This window comes from Dermacentor silvarum, chromosome 3, assembly GCF_013339745.2.
Source record: "Dermacentor silvarum isolate Dsil-2018 chromosome 3, BIME_Dsil_1.4, whole genome shotgun sequence".
NCBI lineage: Eukaryota > Metazoa > Arthropoda > Arachnida > Ixodida > Ixodidae > Dermacentor > Dermacentor silvarum.
The window spans coordinates 190,447,657-190,472,907 of NC_051156.1; the positions used below are offsets into that span (position 1 = coordinate 190,447,657).

General features: G+C 44.5%; 1 protein-coding gene across 3 annotated transcripts in view; it reads right to left on the reverse strand.

The window, feature by feature from the left end:
* LOC119446303 (SWI/SNF-related matrix-associated actin-dependent regulator of chromatin subfamily B member 1-like) overlaps nucleotides 1-19,911 on the reverse strand; it is a 31,840-nt gene extending 11,929 nt beyond the window's left edge. The window contains exons 1-4 of one of the 3 annotated variants that reach the window (XM_037710701.2): nucleotides 19,716-19,911; nucleotides 19,490-19,595; nucleotides 13,037-13,163; nucleotides 9,322-9,456 (exon numbers count right to left, since the gene is read on the reverse strand). In XM_037710701.2, coding sequence (XP_037566629.1) covers nucleotides 9,322-9,456; nucleotides 13,037-13,163; nucleotides 19,490-19,595; nucleotides 19,716-19,796 — 449 coding nt within the window. In that variant the 5' untranslated portion in view covers nucleotides 19,797-19,911. Of the gene's footprint in view, nucleotides 1-9,321; nucleotides 9,457-13,036; nucleotides 13,164-13,303; nucleotides 13,431-19,489; nucleotides 19,596-19,715 lie in introns of all 3 variants that reach the window. The other 2 variants (XM_037710703.2, XM_037710704.2) reach the window with 2 other exon arrangements.
* Nucleotides 19,912-25,251: the final 5,340 nt, after the last annotated feature.

The window sequence follows — 25,251 nt, forward strand, 5'->3', positions numbered from 1 at the left end:
GAATGACGATGATGGACTACTATATAAGCACATATAAAGTGCCCCGAGCTGGCAGAAAACTTCAGTCACTGGGTCGATCTAAGCGGTTAGATAGATAGATAGAGAGGCTCAAAATGCCTGAAGTAGGCAAAGAATGCTACATTAAAAGCTTTAAGTGACTATTCACCCCCACAAGGTGTACAGTAATAGCAGACATGATCCGTCCTAATAAGAAAGAAGAATGAAAACAGCTGTGCGAAAACAGCTCTGCTTACTACAGAACACCAACGAAATAGCTTCATGCATCCAGGATGTGTTCATTCAAGAGAGGCAGACACTAAGATATGCAGCCTGTGTAAGCAAATTATAATTTATTGCCTCTAAACTTGTAACAGTGAACACCAAATGCTGCTATTCCATCCCAAGTGCATTGTTATAAATCTAACTATGAATTACCAGCTTGCTCAAATCTATATAATCATAATATGTTAGGCGCAGGGGCCATTGTTTTTCTGGTTGCTATATAGATCACGCATCAGACATGTGGAAGTGCCACTGCTGAATGGCAGTAGGGTTACCTATTATATGCTGCCTGTCTTACCTTGAGACTACGACAATGCCTCAAGACAAAAACGATAGCCTCACCGCAGTACACTGCAACATGAGTGCCATTTCATTCGTGTGGAGACTTGTTAGGTTTAGAAAGCAGCAAAGCAATTAATAATTAATTTCAACAACAACAGCAGCAGCAATAAAGAATGGCTTACCATCAGCATGATTCATCGACCAGACGGTTACATTATCACCAATGATAGCTTCTTCAATTAGAACACACACACAGGGCAGTAAGTTCCACATAAGGCGCACAGTACACAACAAAACCTGAATGTAACAACAATCAAGGAGGATCACTACCATCACAGATGGTCACACAACTTTGCTCACTCATTTTTACCAAGGTATATTTTTTTTTGCCATGGTAACTATGCAAAGGTAAGCATTTTACAGAAAAAGAAAAGATTGAGAAGTTTCAAAATCTGATCTCGTGACCAACCACAGTATACAGATACTCAAAGCCTATCACCCAAAATATAAATATCACCCAAAATATAAAATACTTAAAAGGGAATCAGATTTGCACTTTTGAACTAATCCAGCATTTTAAATGCAAAAAACTAACGAGAACATGAAAGTAAAAACCAATACTCAGCATTACCTGTGCAAAGGATGTTATTCAATTGTTATGGCGATAATATTCGCTTGTATTTGCATCCGCCCAAAATATAACGTTACTGCTAAGCGGCAATTAATTTTTATACCATTGCACATTTGTATAATTTTATATTGACCTATAAATTTTGTGTACAACAATTTTTCTGCACACCTTTTATCAGTATTCCTGTTATAAAACTGAAAGCCAGGCTTGTTGGTTTTGATCCATAATTAACTGCAGCGCGACGGAATGACAAAGGCCTGAAACTAAGTGAACAAAAAGAGTACACTGTAGTGGGAGACTTCAGATTAATTTTTGACCACCTGAGGTTAATGTGCACCTAAATCTAAGTACACGAGCATTTTGCATTTCTGTTGTTGAGGGCCCAATGTATGAAGCCTCCGCTTCTATAGTACATATCTTGCACTCGCACATCTTCCCATGTTCATGTGAAACTTGCACACAGAAAATGCCACATTGAGAAAGAGGTCTTGTCAGGCTTGTGCTTTTACCTCAGACTTCAGCTTTGTTCATGTACAAAAGAAAGGACAAACTTTAATTTGAACGACTGACGAAACACAAATATTAAGCTAGCTTCAAGGTTCAGATCCCAGAATATATGTTATTAGAACCACAACAGCTTTACAGCCAAACCACGCAGGCAAGCTCAATGCCATTACGTGTCTAGAACATTAAGCTTACTAATATTATATTGTTGCAGGAAGAAAGCAGGTCCACGGGTGTAGAATAATCTATATTTACAAGCAATGCATATGGCGCTCAGGTAATGGCCAGAGTCTTCATCTTCCCCTAGTTCTTATCATGGTCTTCTTTCCCTTCATCGTAACAATAAGTTAAGTTTCTGCTACACGCGCATTTTTATTGCGATAGCAATTATATGGACACTCAGAAGCATATTTCTGCCGTCGGCGTCGCCGTCGCCGTGAGGTTCCGTATGACGTCATTTGGAGATGAAATCGTCGCCGCGCGCCGCCGAACGCTGTATGTGCGAGTGAAAGGGCGCGAGGGGCGCGTCTTTCACGGGGAGTGAACGCACGGCGGAGAACAAACGCGCGTTCTGCGCCGTGCTCGCTTAAGGGCTGCAGAAGTAGGCGTCTCTTTTCTCCTTTACAATCACCATATATGTAGAGCAAACGCGCCTTCTTCCGACGCGCGAGAGGCCGTGGGGGAGGGGGAGGGAAGGGAGGCGACGTTTAGCTGCGGCACCAAGTGCCTATTTATATCAGAGGCTCCGGCAACAGTCACCAACGCCGCACGCATTTTGAGCGAACGCGGGCAAAACGCCGATGGCATCGACAACAGTTCTACGTGTTGCCGATGCTGCCGCATGTCCAAGTTTATACAGCTGATAAAGCTAATATCATTACTCCGTATAGCTCTCTACAAGTTTGCTATCGCAATTGATGCTTCGCCTTTCAGGTGAAACTGCGACAACTTTTTTAATGACATTTAACGTTGCGACAATGGCAACCGTGGTGAATGCATTAAGTTCTTCTGCCTATGACAGTTTAAAAATCAAAAACAAATTATCTGGTTGGTAAAAGTGCGAGAAATGGCACTAAGAGCATTAATATATACATAATTTCGAACAATAATTTTAGTTTACTCCAGAAATATGTTTTCCATATGCACCAATAACAGCTAACATTGGACGTACAGTATGCATCCTAAGGTTAAATGAGGAATTAAAATTAAACTAAATTCTGGGTCTTTACGAGCAAAATTAGTATACGAGCCATTTAGCCCAGCACTGCAAAGAATGCGGCTGCAAACCTCTCTTTGAAGATTGCACAATACGAGGTAGGTATAAAGATCAAAGAGCATGCGAGATTTGGGAAGTGTTTTGCATTCAATCGCACGGAAACTCCTGCCTCAGTGTACCCTCTGTTTCTCTGCATAGCTGCGAGATTAACTACTTGTTAAAGACATGACAACCTGCTATGACAACGCGCGTGATGATTTCATTCCCTTCCCGGCGCAGAAACCGTGTTTTTCTCGCCTTCTGCGCTGAACCTGTGCTTTGTATTTATATTGCTTTCCCAGCAATAAACCAGTGGTTGTTAGTTCAGCGCCTTATCTGTCTACTCACTTTGTCCCGTTCTAGCGCTGTTTGTTCCATCCTACTATATGATTATAAGATAGGCTGAAGTGGGAGACTCCGGATTAATTTTGCCACCTGTGGTTCTTTGACGTGCACCTAAATCTAAATACACGAGCGCTGTTCCATCTCGCTTCGATCTAAATGCAGCAGCTGCTTCCGGGTTCAAACCTGTGGCCTTGAGTTTAGCAGTGCAATGACATAACCACTTCAGTGTACCAAAAAAGGTGTTAAATGAGTTGAGAGAATGGCACTTTCAGGGGTGGGACTGCCCAAAGTCATTTCAGAGCAATTTTTGGAGCAAGTAAAACTGCGATTTGGAGCAACGTGGAGCAGACTAAATTAATTTTGGAGTAATTAGGAGCAAACAAAATTTTATTTTGAAGCAGTTTGGAAATCAACCGAATCTGAATTTTGGTGGAATAATGGAATATGGCAGCACACTTGGAAACTACAACGAAACACAGAATAAACCAACACGAAGCGCATAGTAGAATCGCACTTTGTAATTATCGCATACAGGAATATGGAAGAGTGGGTCGAGCGATGGCACGGCGCATGCTTTTCTGTAAAGCCGAAAACATTGGTGGTACTACAATCGAACTAAATAATCCTGCGCGACGCACATGGTGATAGCGGAAAATGTTCTCAAATTATGCAGTCCAATCGACGCAGTAAAATAATTTCTGGGTCACCATATGTCACCGCAGACCCAGATAGCAGCAGTAAACTTTGGGATGGTATAACGTAAAACTATTCCAAACTGCTTTTATTGCGATAGCAATTATATGGACACTGCAGTGCATTTTATTGCAATAGCAATTATATGGACACTACAGTGCATTTTACTGCGATAGCAATTATATGGACACTCCAGGCGCATTTTTCCCGTCGCCGTGATGTTCCATATAAAGTCCAAGGGCGATAACACCGTGGCCGCGCACCGTATGTGCGAGTGAAAGCACGCGAGGGGAGCCGACGATCGCAGCTCAATCTGGCGCGCGCGAGCGAGGAAAGGGGAGAGCAAAAGCGCCGTCTCTGTCGCGCGAAAGGCCGTGAGGACATGGGGGGGGGTAGGGGGGGGCCGTTGTGCTCCGGCAGCAATTGTGTATTTCGCGACCAGGCGCAAGGGGAACTGACGATCGCGGCTCAATCTCGCACGCGAAAGGGAAGAAAGTGGGAGGCAGCACGGAAGCACGAGGGGCGGCTTCTACTCTGCCATTAATTGCATACTTTGCGTGGCCGCGCATGCCGTAACTTGAAATCGATCTGCAGACGGCTCATAGGCCTTTGTGCGTGCTGTGTTCTCACCGCTCAGTTTGCGTTGAACCGATAGACAGCACGAACGTCACTTCGCTCGCTGCTGCTGTCGCGCTTGCTCACGCCAGCAGCAGCCAGCGTCCGCGGACACAGAGACAGAGTGTGATGTGTTCATGCTTGCTACACAAATTCGGTTAGTAAGCCAATGTTTCCAAGTTTATAGGGCCAATAAAACTACTATAATTCATAGCTGTCTACTAATTTGCTAACACAATCGATGCTTTGCCTTTAGTCCGTGCAAGATGCCATTAATCCGCCATTAGTCCATGCTAGATGAAAATGGCTGAAGCCTCGCCCATATGATCGTAAACACAGACCAGAATAGTTTTAGGTTATACCGGCCCTGGATACAGAGACTCCTGCCCGCTGCGGCGCGTGCCTCCCTAACATCTAGTTCGCTCGCAGCGCCCTCAGCCTACTTTTCGTTGTTTTGCGCCTCAGCTAGGAAGCGCTGCGCCATTCGGCCTACTCAACCATATTCTAGTACACTCTAAATACAGCTGCCCTGGCCGTTCCGACAGCAGCGACAACAGCCGGGAGTGGCCTCGCACGCGCCGGCCACTTGCCGGAAGCGCCGAAAAGTCCAGTTTCGTGAGCGCGAAAACTACGAGAAACTGTGCAGGAAGCGCCGTCGGCGGTGTGCGGAATGTGGATGGCTGTACTCTTTTTCGGAGAACGAGTCCGCTCGCTGTTCCACTGCCGGAGTACACATGCCGAAGCCGTTCTGGCGCACCGTGGCGCAATTTCGGTCAATTTTCCGTGTTTGGCGCAGGAATTAGCGTTTGTATCAAAATGGCGCAATTGGCACAGGAGTCCCACCCCTGCACTTTGCAAATGACATTAACCCCACAACGCACTTTATGTTTGAAATAGCAAGAAAAATTATTGAAAAATAGGAGAGGTCAGACAGAGCGCCAACTACCAATTGAAATTGATTAAGAAAATACAGATGCTTTTATATATAATTTTCACATACAAGAAAATTAGTAGGGCAAGCATGCGTACAAAAGAAGGTGTCATTCGTGACTATCTAGGAACAATACTTTTTTTTTTCAGCAGGGCAGAGTGATGGCTCCCTAACACACTGATCTCCAGCTTTACTGATGAAAAAGATGCCCTCTGCAATTTCACGTTCCTGATAAGGTTTTACCTTTTGCGGGGAACTTAGCCTTATTGAACAAAAGTTTACAAGAGCACCGAGTACAGTGAACAGCAAAACGACAGTATCTGTACTTTGAGTTGTTTGTTAATGCCCCACAACACCCAACGTATCATTTTTGACACGCTCATTTTTAGATCTCCTAATTATGATTTAAGTGTGGGAAACTAAATGCAAAGCCCATAGTTAATATTTTTTTATATCCCAGAACGAGTATGTAGTTGTTGGTAGTTGAGGAAACCAATGACTGATTAATTAGGTGGTAATAATTATTTAATTAATTACCATTTCATTGTTTCTTGTACGAATGTACTCCTAATCGCCAGGTATAACGGTGGACCAGTAGTTATCACTTTATTTGATGTGGAATGATGTTTGGGCTTTCCGGGGTTAAATTTCAATGCCATAAAGTATGTCCAATGCCACCTTGCAGGTGGCACTGAACTTTAGTGTCCTTTTAAAACAGCCACAGCCATTTCTTTAAGTCCCTGTGGCATAGGCATTAGTGCTAGAATACACCAGAAAAGAAAGGAGAAAAGTGTGGCAAGATTCGTGCTGTGCACTTCCAAGGGCTAAAAAAAAATCTAAATCTACAGCAGGCAGGCACAAGAAAGAGTTATAAAACAACCTCCCTCTAGGAGTTTGAAATTACAGCGCAAAAAAATAAGCTTGTTTCGCTTTCGAAGCAAAACAGAGCGGCTGGTTGAGACACTGAAGAGCACTTGGGCTTGAAAATTTCTGCATCAACAGAGCGCTCCTGCACCTTGTCCTGTTAGTCGGTGCCACAATATCAGTTTGCACAAAAAGCAGCACACGGTGCAAGAGCCATAAGCACAAGCCATAGTTTCATATTCTGTAGCAGCACAAAGTATAATGCCACATTACTAGTTTCAGAAACTACTCATTGAGCATACTATATTGGTCAGTTCTGCAAGTGTGTGCTTGGCAAAAAAGAAAAGAAAACAATATAGAAAAAATTGGCTTCATAAAAGGAGAAAGAGGAAGCGAAAATTAACATTCTTGCATCAATGTAGGTTTATAACCAGTGCCAGCCTGGGATTTCCTATGCATAATTAAGCAACTGAGGAATAAAACTTACCCCTTAAATGTTTCTCACATTTACACTCGACCCTAACCATCTTTTCTGTTTTAGGTCAGCAGAGCTACAATAATCATACCATCCTACTGCACAGAGTCCATTAACACAAAGAACTGCAGGCACTAACTCAGGAATTTTTTTTTTTGCACTGCCACAAGAAAACAGTTATTGAAGATACCTAACCTCGACACCTATGGTAGATAAACTGGTATGTCCAAGATGGGGACTTGCGCACCAAATATGGGAGAACGAAGGTTGGGGGCGCCTTGGTCCATGCCAATGTCCTGGCGAAAAACTAATAGACTTTACAGTAAAAGAACTAATTGACCATTCAAAGTTTCAGTCCAGCATAATAAGCAAGCAGGATTCTTGCATGCTGTCCCTAAAATTTGTGAAGTTTCAGTAGGTTAATTGTTCACGGAAGGTATTGCAGGCAAAGCCTAGAGTTTCGAACATTTATAACATCCAGCTTTCCAGCAAGACGCCATAACATTGGAGCAAGAGAGCCCCACAAAGGAAGAGCTCCGAGCTCTGCGAGGCAGAGTTTCCCACAAATATTTAACCTGAGGGATATATGGTCCTATGGTACACATGGTATGGCATTTCAGCCAACGTGAGAATGACGAGTAGTACACAATTTTGCCTAAACTTAGTCCTTTTGGCTTCCAATGGGTTTGTGACTTGGCACACCGACCATTTTCAGCACGATATTGCATTATACAGTCGAACGCCTCTATAATGAAGTGTTTGGGGCCTCCAAAATTATTTGTTGTACAGGTCACTTAGTTGCAAAGGTGATGCACCGCGCCGTTCACAATGGAACCGGGACCTAATTATTCCCTCGTTACACACACCATTTCATTATAGATGCATTTGTTGTAGAGACGCTTGACTGTAAATGCAACTAGACACAATGACTATGCACGTAAGCAGAGGCTTTATTAAAGCCTTCATGCATTTAGAAAAACATGAGTTATTGGAAATTTAGAAAGACAAAAGAGTAATAAATAACTCGGCAAGAATGCTTGGAGTCACAAGCAAAAAGATTAGATGAATGCACGTACTACCCATAATTTCTACGGTAGCTATACGATCGCAGCTACAGTTTTTCCTCTAGTAGTAATTTTAGTAGGAAACTATGCTGGCAGGGGCCATTAGTACAAGGCACCAGGTGGACAAAGTCCCATGAGGAAATCATCGTCAATTATCATATCGGCATGCTGTGTCACTGCAAAAATGTGGAAATACACGAGCGAAGACGATGTGCTTGCCATAGCATGTGCACAAGTGTACAGCTATGTGCAATGCTAATTTTGAAAGAGAGTGCAGCATGACAGTCAGTGGAAGCTTCTTGCCTAGGCAGAAAAACACAGTGGGCCCATTCGTGATGGCAACCCACCACACAGAAGCACAGGAATGCCACGTCTTGTGCCAATCCAAAGATTATTGCTTAGTCCTTTGTCTAGTGCATGTGATTTGCTAATAGATGTTGGAAGTCCCCGGTTTTTTTGGGGGGTTTTTTTGCCTTTCCCGTTATTCATGTGCAACAGCGTGTTAAATACTGTTTTATTATAGCCTAATTATGTCTTGCTTGCTTTGTAATTCTATTATGGTTTACTGTGTGAAATTTTGTTCTTGAATGAGCTGTCACGTTCAAAAGCGTTCGGTTTGTTCCTCGTAGATATTGTAACACTATATTACTGTATATTAGCACATTTCTTACCCCATATTTTTATATATGTATCCACATGTGTATTCTAATTATTGTTTAAGTAATCTTTGACTGTACTCTCCCTCCTCACACAATGCCTCTAGAGGCCTGTAAGGTATCTTCAAATAAATAAATAAATAAATAAATCCAAAGATCTGATATGGTCTTCCTCAGTTTATAAACCACTTGCTAATTCAGCATCAGTTTTTCTGCAGCTCTTTGGCAGCACATGGGTCTTTGCGAACAAGGAATTGTGGCCTGATAAGAAATGTGTAGAGATGGCTGAATTCTCCCAATATTATAAAGGTCGGGTTGACATAAAACTGAAGCAACCCCTTTCCTGAACTCCATCCAAATACATTTTTTGTTTATTACTAAATAAAACGGAAGTCAAAAGAAAGGAAATTCCTTCTGGCCTTACTGCAAATGTCTAACAGTCGTGGCCGATAGCTGAACGGCAGTCAGCAGGAGGGGAGGGGGTGTTTAGGAGGAATAAAGGACGAGAAGAGAGGATAACAATAAAGGATAGACAGAAGATAGCAAAGGACTGTACACAATTATAGGCAGATTGCATCTAAAACTTTTATACTACTCAAGTAAAACAAGTGTTACTATAAAAGCAGCACCCAACGCCCCATGTGACATGCAAAAAAATGTACAGAAAGAATAGAAAACATGGCAGACAGAGGCCAATTTAAAAGGTGGTTGAACCTGTACTCACTTCTCTGATGTATGTGAATTAGCATCCAATTTAACTGAAAACTTAGCTTGCTGCCTCCTGTGTGTGTGAGGGGCGCCATTCAAGCTGTTGATATGTTTCAAAGACTGTGTTTTAACGACAAACCCCGGTGGTCCACTTCGTAAAACGCCAAGAAAAGAAAACAGGAACACAGGTGAGAAAAAAACCACACTGAGCAACCTGACTTCTGCACTTAAAAGCATTCGTCGTGTTCTAATAGCTTGCTCATGTCTAACATTTTTAGTGAAATACTATTTGTGTTAACTTTGGCTTAACAAGTCTTCTTATGCAGTAGCACTGATTTAGGTTATCGAAAAGCAAACATCTAATCATGATCTACTAGCATATAAAATCAGTATTATTGGTAGATTGCTCGAAATCATAAAAATAGTCTCACATTATGCATAACTATAGCTAGTGAAAACAAGTCTATCTCTGTCTGTCAGTCACAGTATTTACATTATTACACACACTACACCATTAAATAAAAATGATAATGTGAAAATTGGAAAGTATTTAAGTGCTCACTTAAATTACAGTCTTTATTTCAACTCAATAGTATGCTCATCTGCAAGGAGTTTATGTCTATCTGTCAGTTACATTTTACCAGTCCGCTAAATACAGTGTAGACCGCTTATAACATAAGTAGCCGTAGTCTGAATATCTGCACTATAAGCGGTACCGCACTATAACCAAAACAACGATTTTCAAGCCCTGCACATATGCAAAACATATAGACCAAGCAGCCACGCGTATCCGAGAATCGAAGCGTGCGACTGGGAGTTTTGCATCTGTTTAAATTTACGAACGTGGAAAGGTTGATGTCCAAGTACCCACGATCTTCGCACGAAGAATTTAAAAAAATATCTCAGTTTCGGCTGAAAGGTGAAGCATCAATTGCGATAGCAAATTAGTGGGAGAGCTAGTTGGAGTAGGGATAGTTGTTTTATCGGCTGCATAAACTTGACACACTCGCTTACTAACTGAATTAACAAGCGTGGTGTCAACGCACACAAGCAAACATGACCGCAGACAACCACTGTCAAAACGCGGGCGTGGGGAAACGCGGCCACCGCAGAGAGCGAAGGTTCGTGCGGTCTATCGCTTCATCGGAAACTGAGCGGCGTAAGCACAGCGCATACAAAGGTCAGAGCCATGTGGAGATCGCTTTCAAGATACGGTGCACGAGACAACACTGACAGCGGGCACAGGCGCGAAGGCATTTGTTGGCAGAGTAGAAGCCGCCCCCGCCTCCTCCCGTGGTACCTTCCCGCTTTGCTCCTTTCGCGTGGGATATTGCGTCGTCAGTTCCCCTTGTGCCTGATTGCAAGATACGCATTTGGTGCCGCAGCACAGTGTCGCCCCCCCCCTCCCTCTCATACCCCCACGGCCTTTCGCGCGATGGAAGTTGCGTTTGCTCTCCGCAGCGTGTTCGCTCTCTGTAAAGGCACACGTCCCCCATGCGCTTTCACTCGCACAAACGACGCGCGGTCGCCCTTGGACTCATGCTCCACGTCTCATGCTCCTCCTGCGCATTGCCCTCGTTGATCTCCTCTCCCATCGGTGGCGCACCTCGTTGAGAAGCGTGCTCGCTACCGCCCTTGTCAGCAAGATTTTTCTGCGGAAGCTGCATTATAACCGGTATTTCGTCTCACGAGGCTGCACTGTAAGCGGTATGCGTATACATGGAGTGCTATGGGAAAATTAACGGGAGTCTGAAAAGACCGTACTAGTATATCCAGTCCTGCACTATAACCGGTTACGTTATAAGTGGTCTATACTGTACTTCTTCTTTCTGGGGTTTTACGTGCCAAAACCAGTTCTGATTATGAGGCACGCCGCAGTGGAGGGCTCCGGAATAATTTTGACCACCTGGGGTTCTTTAACGTGCACTACAACGCAAGCACACGGGCGTTTTTTGCATTTCGCCTCCATCGAAATGCGGCCGCCGCGGCCGGGATTCGATCCCGCGATCTCGTGCTCAGCAGCGCAACGCCTTAGCTGACTGAGCCACCTCGGCGGGTGGTCTATACTGTACGTTACATCACAAAAGAATCACCGAACAGAATACCATAAAAAATGGAAAGTGTTTTAGGTGTTGGAGTAACCTGTCTTTTTTGAGTGATGGAACAGCCATTTGACCTTTGGTGCAGCTTCCAACATACATCTAAATATGGTCTCGAAAACAGCCGATATAGTGGAGCTGGCTCTATGTGCATTAATGACGCAGTCAGGATAAAAATCACCAACTAGTTTAATTAATTTCCCTGTAATTGCTTTCCCTGTACATATAGCGCGATATAAAGCCACTTCTAACATTTGGCTAGTAACAGGCAAGCGTCAGGCAATGTTTCTGAAGAGACACTATCAAGAACTATGCTGTAATATGTGTGACTGGACATTATCTGAGCTTTCTCTTCCATTCAACATCCTCCTTGATCGAGCTCTGTGCCACACTAGTATGACAAATACTGAACTGCAGCACAAATGGCACAAACATGACCTTGCACCAGCAATACACTGAACCTTCACAACAGAAAAACGCAACACAAGAGCGGAAAGAATGAAAAGACGACTGATGGCATCAGCTATATTTGTGGCTATGGCCGATACATTGAATTCGATAGTGATGATACTTGCTTTAAGATTTGGCTTCAGTTTTGCACACGAGGTTACATTAACGAAATTAGGTGTTTGTTTTTATACTTCTTTTGGTGCAGGCTGGCGCAATGGTACGCTCTTGGCACAATGGGCATAGCTGTTCCATCACAGCTTTATTTCATCTAAACAGAGTGTTTATCTTTAAGTTTGTTTGTCAATTACATTTTGCCTCTGTTGCATGTTACATCAGAATGCAAAACTTGGAAAGCGTTCTAGGTGTTGGCAGCTTAATGTCCTTATTTATGTTGGATCTCTAGCAGATGAGGAGATAGCTCACAAGAAAGAACATTGTATGATTGATAGGCCACTGTATCGTAGAGGGGAACTAGGCGAGGTGGACAGACGGCCTGTCTATTGTCTCCTTCCCACTCCTGCCCAGCACTAGATGCATTTGGATGGTAGCATCATCCACTGGCATAGTAGAACTATTGATTTCACTACCCATGACGTACAGTGTAAATAGTGCAATGTGTCCCATAAACAAGTCAGTGCAAAACAGGGGCGGTATTCTCGGGCAACCACTTTTAGAGATACTATCACTTTTGCATGACTTGAGCACCAGCACCGCCGTATATGGCCGACAGCATTTCTGGCACTGTGCCAAGCTCGTTGTCTTCGCACAGTGGTAGGAACGCTGACGGCCATATACTTCAATGAGTCCGGTGCTGAGTCACGCAAAATCTTGCGAAAGGGATAGTTTCTCAAAAAGTGATTGCCCAACAATACTGTCCCAGGAAAAAGAAATCATAATAACCAAATATGGTATTCTCCCATAGCCACCACCATTCAACAAGGCAACACGTTTTGCCAATAGAATAGGCCAAAAGCCAAAACCAGCAGGGCCCCTCGCTCAAACCAGACACCAAACAACAGTTTCCGAAAACCATGGCAGCGTGCAGTTCACCGCAGAGACACCAGAGGGAGCCGAGGAGGTGAACAAGCAGCACACAGGGGGGCCCGGAGCAGACGTGGCACAGGATGTTCCAGCCAGCCGCAGCAGCAGTTTTTTTTTCCACGACGCACCAAAGAAACTCACCTGGGAACCGGCGGCTCTGTGCTCACAGAAACGGCACGGTACTTGTCGTCTTTGCCGTCAAAGATTTCATCCACCTCAATGGCCCTAAGTAGGCTGATGCTTGTTGCGAGACTGTGAGGACCCAAGCCTGAACACGACCCCATCGGCGGTGGCAGCAACAGCAGCAGCGGCAGGATCCACAATAGACAGACGACAGGGAGAAGAGAAAGAGAAAGAAAAAAAAAGAGGGGGAGAGAAAGACAAAGTGATCAGGAACGAGGAACTCACCTGGAGACCGGGGGCTCTGTGCTCACGCACACTGCCTTGTACTTCTCATCATTGCCCGCTACTATCTCATCCACCTCAGAAACCCTGAGAAGGGAAACGTTGGTGGCCAGAATGTGCAGCCCAACACCTGTGGCGGAGACACATGGCGAGGAAAGGGAGGTGGGAGTGCTGTGGTTGCTCCAGCATCTTCCCGCACCGCTCTTAACGAACCGCAATGCCAGCCCACCAAGTTGTGTGGAGTCGAAACGGCCATCCTAATACCATGTCCCGGACAGACGAGGATACAAGTAGACGAGAAAGTGCCGAAATTGGAACAGACGTTAGAGAAGAAGATCACATGCTTCAGCCAGCTACACTCTTCCATGCCCAGTGCATGCAACAGTTGGGGTAATGTATAGACATCAGCATAGCCTCTCAGACTGCCATAACAGAAAGTTGATGAAGTTGATAACAGCCAGCCAACACTGGCCCCTCATTGATCAACAGTGCCATAGCTGCACTGAAAAAAAGTTGTGCTGTCTGAATATACAAACAGTACTGTTCAACACTTCTCACAAATATACACATGAATGGTATGACAAACCAAGACTCGGCAGAGCGGTCTGCATAATTTTGAACAAAGGCTGCCTGCTACCAGGAAACTTGCATGGGCAGGTTGAGACAGCTGACTACCTATATCAATGGTTAGTCCTCGACAATTACCAACATCAAAGGGGCCTAGCAACAGCTTTAACGAAAAGTATGCAATGTGTCTAGAGTTGAAGGGCATCATCTCCTCGCAAATCTTTTTATCAAACAAAGATTCCTGGGGCCCCTTGCACAAATGATGTTAACAGCATTCAAATGCAGCCTCTGCCATGCTTCGTAATCTTACACTCCTATTTGTCATTTCTATGGCACACAAAGTTGTGTGTCGCCACACACGTACGAAACAATTTTCACTATGTTACACTCGTCACCTCATCCTCGGTATCAGCATAGCCTCTGAGATTGGGACCCAAAGCAACAGTACAGTAGAATCGTTCACCATCAGATGGTGCCTCTACCTTATCAGAGAGGATGTTCCTCCATTTGCTTCTGATGTAGGCACTGCTGCGTCATAACGTCTAAATAAATAAATTAAGAAACCTAAGACATGGCCATCATGGCTATAAGAGTGTACAAATGTACATGCACAGTGAAAGGAATTTCGTGAACTTGAAAGAAAAAGTAGAGCGAAACCTAGCAAGGTGTCTACTACAATGACATTTTCAATTTCCTTGACTTTTTAGAAAATTCCCCTGCAGTCTATGACACTGGAGGCTTTGGTGCAATAAAGAAATTGGAGGTTTACAGCTTGCCGAGTTACTGTGCCAGCCGACAATTTTCAACTGCTACCAGTAAAGCTGTAAATAAGGTGGGATGCAATACCAGGTTTGATTGAATCATGCGATTCATGATATTCCAACCACGCCACCAGCCTCGTACAAAACCAGCATAAGACACGATTGTTTGTGGATGGTGTATGTGCTCACTTAAAGCTCTGGCAAACCACTAGCTTCACCATAACCCTTGCCAAATACCAATTTCCCTGATTCTAGGCAACCGAAATGAAAATTCCCTGTTCTTTCCCTGAACTTTCAAGAACTGGTGAATTCACAGAAAATTCCTGGTTTTCCCCAATGACAGACATCCTGTATAGGCACTAAACTGCATATACAGAAATAATATTTGGCTTAGATATTCATGACAGCGTTGGCCAGTGACTGTCTTATCCACAATTGTTGTGCTATACGTCAGATGAAGTAAGCAGAATGAATGCATATGGTCGATGCCCAGCCATTCATGGCTTATTATGAGCACATATGCTAGCAAGCTCCTGAAAACTTGTGAAAGTGTATCTGTACTTGCCACAACATATTGGTTTAGGTTTTTGCTGTCTAAAAAATGGTAGAAGGCTGCATTATACCCACACCTACCCAACATCCCTATACTTGTGGAGCGTGTATTTAAGAAAGTAGGTGAAAACCCATTAAAATTTTGCCCAAAATGGCACACTATGGTGCCAGGAGGTGATTCACAAGTCCAGAAAAATTATTAAGTGCATGCTCATTCCTCGCAAAAATGTGTGGAGCATAAACTGAAAGTACTTTCCTTTCATTTCATTCCTCAGCTGTAGAAGGATTCCACACAGAATGAAGAAAACGTTAAAAAAGTATGTTAGATAGCTGCCTTTGCAGAATTCCTAGAGTTGCTATTTGCACTTCCAGCATCTGTCTTGAAATCCTCTCCTCCTCTGCTATGGTGTGCAAAGCTCTGGCATGCCACATGCCAGATCGCTGACTCAGTTTGTAAATGAGCGTGATAAGACTGAACTGCAATTAATTGTCCCGCTAGTAATTGCAACACAATTCAATAGCACTGAGGCATGCCAGGCTAATTTCTAGAATTCTGTTTGTAGGTTCTCAACCAGCATAGGTTCTCAACCACAGTGCACAAGTTTACGACATGCAAAGTATTCTGCGATTAAATAACTGCGCCACCATGACTGTCCTAATATTCCAAGCTTGAAGAACTGTAAGATGGCAGCCCTTGATCGATGGAGAGAAGAAAGGGTCTGTACAACATTTCTGCACATAAAGCTTGCCAGAGAAGGTGGGGACAGAGACCACGGAGAGCAGGATGCTTCGCATGCACGCACACATGTGGTGAATGGTGCAGAGGGGTGCAGTCACAAGGGTTTTCTGTCTGCCACAGGTAGATGGGTTGCAAATCCAGAGGCACGCCACTAATGCCACAGTCGGAATTCCGAAAAAGACCCAAGCGGTGCGTGTTATGGCCATGCGCTCTGCTGTAGGCCCCGTTACATTCCAGCACCCTTTACTGCAATGTATTTCTGTGGCCTCACCCCCCCCCCCCCCCCCCCCAAGTTTGACTTGTGCACTTCAAGAGATCTTGGTAGAAACATAAACAGACACATGGCATGCAGCACATGTAGATCAATGCCCACATTTCAGTGAGAATAGAGTGGGATTATAATCCTTTGGCTTTGAAGCAACAACTAAGACTTGTAGCAAAATACACATAAGCACATAACAGTTTTAGTCAGAAAGACGGTAAAAATAATGTTCGGGAAAGAGACACGTTAATGTTCCCACATTTAAAACATGCGCACATTTCAGCTTAGTAGTATTGAAAAGGCCTAATTAAGCTCCACAATCACAAACTTAAGACACTGCAGTGGAAGCTATGGGTTATGTCAGCCATTCAGGAATGAACAGGGCAAGTAGGAGTCCACCTAGTGGACATGTCCATTTCGTCTGCTGCTGAAGTATACATTGGTTACGGCGCATGGCTCCTGTTAAATCACACCCCAGCTCAGCCAATCAGAACTTCAACAGAAGACGAAATGGACATTTCCACTAGGTGGACTCTTACAGAATACCTCCCCAGGCTGTGTGCCTAGAGAAAGGAGAAGGTCTTGCCCCAATGTGCAATACTAATCCCTGTGTTAAGCTTCAATGCAACTGACACTGCACATAATGGGATATCAGCAGTGGACAACAGATTAACTCTTTTTATGGCTCTTGGTAGGAAGGCACAGCTTGCAGCTTCCACTGCACTGCACAATTAGTAAGACAGAGTACACCTGTAAACCTACGATACCTCTCTAAACACAAACATCAACTTCAGAGCTCGCTTACCGGGCCCTACGCACAAGGATAAGGCCCAAAGTTCATTCCTTAGAGCTGTCCCAAATATAAAAATGATCTTACTGTCATTTAAAAATGAGTGTCAGTCTGTATTTACTTTATAAGCTTAACATCAATGCCAAGTACTCATACCACTTCATATACTTTCTAGCCAGAGTCGCGTAATGCGACAACTGTTGTTTATGCAGGTGATCAACAAACATCAGCACTGTCCAAATAATGAGGACCATTGAGAGAAAAAGAGCTGCCAAATGTCTAGGTTTCACAGCCCAAATGCTAAGTGCCGGGGTAAACAGGCAGCTGTTGAAAGTATACTAATAACATGAACATGAACAACATGAACAATGCTTGTTTTTCGTACAGCGTGCATTTAAAGCTTACTTTGTGGAAGCGACCGAGGAGGAGGCTAGCGCCTAAGGCGTGCACTGCATTTTCTTTTCTCTCTATAGACGTCAGACTCTGGAGTTTTGCAAGACGCGTAGCGCCACCTGTCGGTGCGAAGAGGTAATAATTAAGTAGTGCAAAGTCCGACTCCCTTGCTAAGTTCCATAAGCAGCTAGCGAGTGCGAAACAACGATTTAACTTAATTTTGGTTCATATTGCGAATGTTTTGCGCATTTAACAGCCAGAATGAGAGCTATTAATTTCTCCGCTAGTCGGACGTGCCGCCGAACTGCCGTAAAGTTCTTGTTGGCTCACTCCTTCTATGGCGATGGCGAGCACGACAGCAACCGCGACAGCTTCGCGCGCTACGAGGAAACGCCGCAATCGACGTTACTGTTGCGTTGTAAATTGCCATGAACGTGAAGGACTGAATAACAACGTTCAGTTTTACCGATTTCCATCGCGGTCGTATGAAGGAGAAAGGAGAGAGCGCTAGATACGGGCCGTTCGCGTGTTGGGTAAGCAATTACTCGCATTCTCCACAACACAGCCGCTCACATGAGAAAGTGTGATAATGTTGTTCTGCTGTAATTGTGTTGCGTAGCCTTGACGGGGGACTATGGCAACCAAGCGAAAACTGAGGAATCTGCAGCCGCCTCTTCGTTGGCAACAGAATAAACAAAGTTGTGAACCATCCTGCGTATGTGCCATCGATGTTTCTACCTGTTTACACACATCCGCCTCCACTTTACTCAGCAAGTGGAACGGAGAGATTTGGCAGGAAAGTTTAACCAAACATTTTGGTTCCTTTATGAATTCAAAATCATGTTCTAGGGCATTGTGGCATCGCGAGCTTATTTCTAGTTTCGGCTTTTTTGATACAACGAGCACGTTTCGCAATGCACTGAGCCCTCTTGACAGCGTTTTTCTTTTATTTTGTAATCTGAGCAATAAAGTTGCTGTGGGAGCACTGGATGAGTAATTGCGAAGTAACGCACGTGTTTAGAAAAAAAAAATGTCGCGTTTCTTTACATTAATTTGTGCGCGTGTGTTGTTTTAAGCGCCTGCTGGTTTGTTTTGCCTTCGGTTGTATCCCGCGAAAGCGGACATGCACGTATCTCCATTTGCAGTAAATACAAACGGAAGACAACCGAGAAGAAAACATTGGAAGATGCGCGATAACACGCTCGAACTCCCAGGAAGCGAGAGCTGAAGCGAGAACGCAACTGAAAAGGCGAAGGTCGCCAGGGCCATTCGCCCCTGATAAAGCGAGCTTTGTTCCACTGACCGTAATTAAGCTACATAGCTAACTGACTTCATCATATATGTACTTCATCGCTTTCACATTATGTACGTACCGAAATTTAACACATTTAGGCGCTAGAGAACGGACGTCGGAGTGCTTGCCTCGAACTCGACGTCGTACGATGCTCGCTGTACTTTCGAGTTGCAGCGCGCCGAAATAACACCTGAAACTTCTTTTACATTGTACACGTACTTCGCTCTGCTCCCTTTCCGAAGCGTGGATGGGCGGAAGAAGCTTTCCAGGTCCTTGATATTTAAGAAACCGTGCCTCAACACAACCGAAAGAGGGGTCTCCACCATTGTGGCCTATGCAGCTTCGCTTGCGGACAGCTCTCTTTGCACTACTCAGTTTGCGCCAAGGCTGCGATGGGGGCGCTGGTGGCGGGTTTTTCCGCAGCGCCGCCTGGGCAGAGTCTGAAGTCTATCGTTTTAAGGCTCGTCGAAAACCACTTACAAATCTCCAGAAAAGTAGCAAAATGCAGTGGTGGTTCTTTAGACCAGCATGCTACTGGTCACGCTAACTAGCGACGTCGCTTTTTCACACATAAGCTAAGATTAGAGAGAGAGCAAAAATTAACTGGTTTAAAAGAGAGATTACAACACATCTAACTAATGAAATAAGTGAAACAGGAGGGGGCTTCGGCTCTTGAGAAACTGAAACCGATCTCTACTTATTTACAGTCAGCAGCCGAAAAAAAGCGCTGTTCTTTACTTTATTTCTTCACAGGCAGTGCATCAGTCACGCGTGAAAAAAATTCAATACAGAACTTGCATGCAACCAATGCGAATTCAAATGATAAGTTACCTAATGAGGCAATCTTCTTGCGTTCGTCGACGGTGACCAATCGTCGCCAGAGCGACGGGTATTTCTTGTAAAGTGATCCACGAAACATACGAAGGTAGTTCCCCACCTAACGTAGAAAATCAGAGCAGTTGACATCGTGACAAGCGATCAAAGCGCCGTCGAACAGCTCTCGCCAAGTGCGAATGCCGGCGTAATGAGCGGAAAGCACAGCACAAAGCCTATTCACCTCGGACCCAATATAGTAGAATTCGCCGTCTTCTTCCAACTGGAAGGCAGTCGGCTTGTCTCCAAATGTTCGCATAGTCATTTTGAACTACTATGTGAGAAACTCAGCCGATTAGAAAACAATGAGAAACTAAAATGTCAAGTTAACTAGCGAAACGACTAAACACGACGCCAATGGACGCCGCCAACGGAACAGACGCACCGTTTTGGCTTGGCTTAGTTGTTGGCTGTGAATCGGCACGGTTTCAGTTCTGGTAGTTCTGGTTTCGTAATGTGTCCGTCCTGTTCTATTTTGAACGTCCTACATGATTGCAATGTAAGTAAAATGTTTTGGTGTGTAGTTGCTGATCAACGCTGCTGCAAAGACTCAGCAGCCCGCGAGCAATGCAACAACGCTGTTCGTCTCCATTAATTAATGTCGCTGTCTATTTGTAAGCGCTGTCTATTTAATGCGATTAGCATTCGTTGGAAACTTTACCCAATTTGCGGTATGTTTGTCTGTCTGTTTGTATGTTTGTTCGTTCGTATCTAAACTCTCTCACGCCAAGTTGGCTCACTGGGTAGTCCATGGTCTAACGGGTACAACATCGGGCTGCTGTGCTGAGGAAACCGGGTTTGAAATACGCGTATACTGTCCGACCAACTTGGGCAGCTGGGTAAGTGCTACTGAGTATGTGCTGCTCTTCAATTAACCTCTTTGACACCAACGTGGGACACGCGCCGAGCGCGAACTTCGCGCCGGCACCGCTAGGTTGCGCATCGTGTCCGGAGGGAATAGGGTTCCTCGATGCGTGCGCCCCCCTCCGCCGCCGTGGAGGGTGGAGACAACCGCGTCGTCTGCTACGGCGTCCGCCATTATGATGCCCTCTCCGCAGGCAGCCTATAGCCAGGATAGGCAGCAAGCGGTACTTTGCGCAGCTGCACGTAGACTTCGTTATGTAAAACGTGTGGTACTTTAACGATATGTCGAGAACACAAAGTTTTCGCATCGGCAGCGTGAAGGTCTCCGATTTACGTTCTGCAATCTTTATTTTCAGAGCGGAATTTGCAGCCGGTCTCGCTGGCAGCGGAAGGCTACCATACACGCCAGCTGCGTAAACACCTTAAGATAGCGTCTTGTTGGGCAATATATTGGTTAAACGTGCGAAACACACACACACACACACACACACACACACACACACACACACGCACACGCACACGCACGCACGATTCCCATCGCATTTCGTTGTGTGTGTTTTGTGCCTTCAACAAAATTGTAAAAAAACATTCGTGTTTTCGAATCAGTCGTCAGCTACCCCATTTATGGACTGCATGCTCCAACGCAGGGTATTCTGAATTTTTTATTTCGTTTACCGTCCTGTAAATGTGCAGATGGGTAAAAATTGTTGGGGGGAATAAATGTCAGATGATTTGGTGCTCTACATATGGCTTTTGTGGCATTAAATCATGGCTCTCATGCAGGCATTGATTATGAAACCTTGTTGAGCATGTTTTCCGCAGCAATATAGCTTAAACCGGTAACTGTTATAAAGCAGCCGGTCATCGATATCTTTAAAATAAAGCGGCCACACGGCTTCTCAACGTAGAGGAAACAAAATGCATTCAATACATAGCGATTTCTCATGTCGTAGATTGTTTATTTGGTTGAGAATTTTTTCAAGAACAAGCGCTACAACTCAGTGCAAATTAACTGCAGCGCATGTCTTGCTTCCACTCCCACTGATTCTCGTGGCTTCGAGCTGGCGCGACATGCATGTCACGATTTTCATGCTATTAGAACGTGTCACCCATGGTCGTCAGACATTGTTGTCTCGTCATACCAATTTTGGTATATATCAAGTTAGCGAAACGTCCGCAAGAGTACCAAGACCGTGGCACGCAAATCATGCCGCTCATGACATTCATGCTTTGATTTTCATGTTATAACCTGTCATTTATGTGCGTCATGCAGTCATCTTGTGGAATACCAATTTTCGTATTCATCCCATTAACAAAACGACCAGGGAAGCACCAAGACCGTGACACGTAAATCATGCCGCTCATGACATGAATGTCATGATTTTCATGTTATGACTTTCATTTATGTTCGTCATGCAGTCATGTTGTGCCATACCAGTTTTAGCATACATCCCATTAACGAAAGGGCTAGGAGAGCACCAAGACCGTCGCACGTAAATCATGCCGCTCATGAGATTCATGCTTTGATTTTCATGTTATGACCTGTCATTTATGTTCGTCATGCAGTCATGTTGTGGCATACCAATTTTCGTATACACCCCGTTAACGAAACGGCCAGGAGAGCCCAAAGTCGTAGGCGGCTAGATAGATAGATAGATGGATAGATAGATAGATAGATAGATAGATAGATAGATAGATAGATAGATAGATAGATAGATAGATAGATAGATAGATAGATAGATAGATAGATAGATGGATGGATAGATCGATAGATGGATAGATGGATAAATAGATATGCTCAATGTCGCCGAAGTGCGCTAAGAAATGCTTCGCATTTAAAAGCGCACAACGTAGGCGCAGATCTTTACGCACTTGCAGCTCATGCACAACAAGCGTTTAAGAACAGCGCATTTTGTGCTATCCAGAAACGAACGAGTTAAACAGGCACGTTTACATGCCAGATATCAAGACTACAAGACGGACAAACGCTACGGGAAATAGCGTGCAAATGAACTATTACACACGGTGCACTGGTGATTACGATTAAGCCCGATCGGGATCTGATTTCTCAACAATGATCGGGTTCCTTCTGCAGCTTGGGCAAGGGAGCTGATAACGATCGAGAAATTCGATCCGGATAAGGCTCGATCGCGATCAAAAGTGCCAGTGTCACACAGCTTCAACTCCCCAAACACAGAAAGGCAATAACGTATACGCTGCACAAACAGGAACGGTCCGTGGGTTGCCACTTGTCGCGCCTGATCTTTACCAGCCACAGGAGTCGCCCTCTTCGGATCTTTCGGAACATCTTCCAGCCATTTCGCGAATAATTTGTGCACTGTGGTACGCAACACCTGGGTATTTTGCCCTAGAAGACGCCGCACACGTGTCTCACTCAACCAGCCGCGACGATGCGTGGGGAGCGCAATGGCGGCCGCCGGTCGAAAGGCGGCATTCACCCCTTCACAGAATGACTCCACCCTCCACGGCGGCTGAGGGGGGCGCACGGATCGAGGAACCCTAGGAGGGAAGTACGAGAGAGGGATTGAAGCGCACCGAAGACGCGGACACATAAGGTTGGCGCTGAGCCGTGCTCCCTCAAGGGCTGCAGAAGATAGCGCCAACCTTTCCCTTTTCATACGAACCACTTACTACTACACATAAGGAAGTAGACTGGACAGCGCTTGGATCACGGGTCACATGGCCAGAAGGGAAGTTACCCATGGGAAGTTACCCATGGGTAACTTCCCTTCTGGGTCACTTCACTTCTGTGTCCGCGTCTTCGGTGCACTTCAATCTAATGGCGTTTTTCACTGGTCGATCTGGAGCAGGTTTTTTTTGCTCCACGGCGGCGAATCCAAATTTCGCTGGTCGAGCTGGAGCGGGTTCGCGCTTTCCACTGGTCGTTTCGGATCAACTCGCTCTGCGCCGGATCGCTCTCACTTGCTCCGCCGGAAATAGGACGAGAAGCATACATCACTTCCGCTCGCTCCAGGATTTCGGCGGCCGCTCCAGATCAACCAGTGAAAAACACCATAAGTTAAATATGAACATCAACCAACTAGCCCAACTCGCCATCTTGTAGCGAGAGGGGGCCCGGGTGTACTACACTCAGCATACATAGCGCGTTTCGGCGGGGGCAATACAGCCTGTTGCTACATTTCTTGAATCCTACGGGGCGATCATTTCTAAGTTTTCCTGAACTTTTAAAAATCGCCAGTCGCTCATTCTATTCATAATCATTCTAGTCATCGTTTTAGTCCTTGAGCTGGATTAATATTGAGGGAGGCGGACATTACTTGCACGAGAAATCGAAACACATACTCAACTAATTAAAGCATTCACTAATAAAGTTCTTAATTAACTACTTTACGGCACATACTGCAATTTACGAATTGTAGCCGGTGAGTTTGCAAGGCGTATTCACTTGGAATGAATTTACAGGACGACATTCGTTTGGAGATAACGTGCCATCAAACTGAGCGTAAAAAATGCAGTGTTGTTCCACTTACTTCTTTAACAAAACGCTCTTTTATGCATTGAAGTACAGAAGTAACTGGAGCGCCCATGTATTTTGTCCTACGTATTGGGAAATAGTACCTCGAAACTGGTGTCATCCTGGAGATTCATTTCAAGTGTATACGTCTCGCAAACTCATCGGCTACAATTCGTAAATCTCAATAAGTGCCGCAACGTAATTAATTAGGAAGTTCATTTACGAATGTTCGTTAATTAGTTGAATACGTGTTTCGATTTCTTCGTGCTAGTAACATTCGCCTCTTCAAATAATCCAGCTGAAAGACAAGAATTATGCTATCTGCCACAGGTGATATTTAAAAAATTCCGGAAAACTTAAATATGATACCCCATATAATGTTATTTTGTAGTGACGCAGAAGAACAACAGTGGCACAATTCTGCGAGTCACAAAACTAAAGATTTATTGGGCGAGCTTGCGCTCAGAAAAAAAAAAAAAAAAAAACGAGAAACGCATCAAGCACAACGATAATGGCAAGCAAAGTCGTCGGAAATTTGATCCCCGTGTCAAGCGTGTTGGCTAATTATACATGACTCATCGTAGATTCCAGCGTAATCGCTGGTGCGCATGAAGTTCCGGCTGGTGAATGCCTTGCGCCGAGCGAAAAACAGTTATTGGCAGGTTGAGAAACGACCGCCGAAAAACATACACTTTCGAATATAATCGCATTTACGTTGACAGTCATCCGGAGATTGTTTCTGTCAGAATTGTTATTTAACCTTTTATTGACGAGTTTGGTAGTGGAAAAAAAAAAAGAACATTCTTGCCGAGTTTCAATATCGAGTAAGGCTCTGGCTAAATAATGTCTTCGGCCAACACCGAATGACAGGCAGCCAGCGTCATTTGTTGATTTGGAGAAGGAACACTGGACGAGCAAGCCGAAGTTTGGCACTCGACCGGCTCTCTGTCTTTTGAAAACAAAGTCATAGGAGACAGGCCGTTGCAAGATGTCCAGTGGCAGTGGTGTCAATTTGATGCACAGCAAGTGAAATGTACCTATATGGCTCACATATGACGAGAACTGTCTGTACAAATAGAAAACAAAGCCTTAGGTGGCTTGGGGTGATGCCCACTTCCACTTTCCTGCCTGGGGTTTTCCCCTTATTGCTGAAACAATTTCCGCAAATATTTTTTTTTAATTTTGTTGATTATGCTTATTCTTGATGCGTTCTGCACATTTAGATAGGAAATAAACATTTTTTTCTTGGTATTTATATGTCTCGTCCTCAAACGGTTAATGACTGTGTACCAATTAGCCCAGAAAGAAACCCTCCTCAATGACAGCTTTCGCATCACACGTGCGCAGTCAAAGGTGTGCA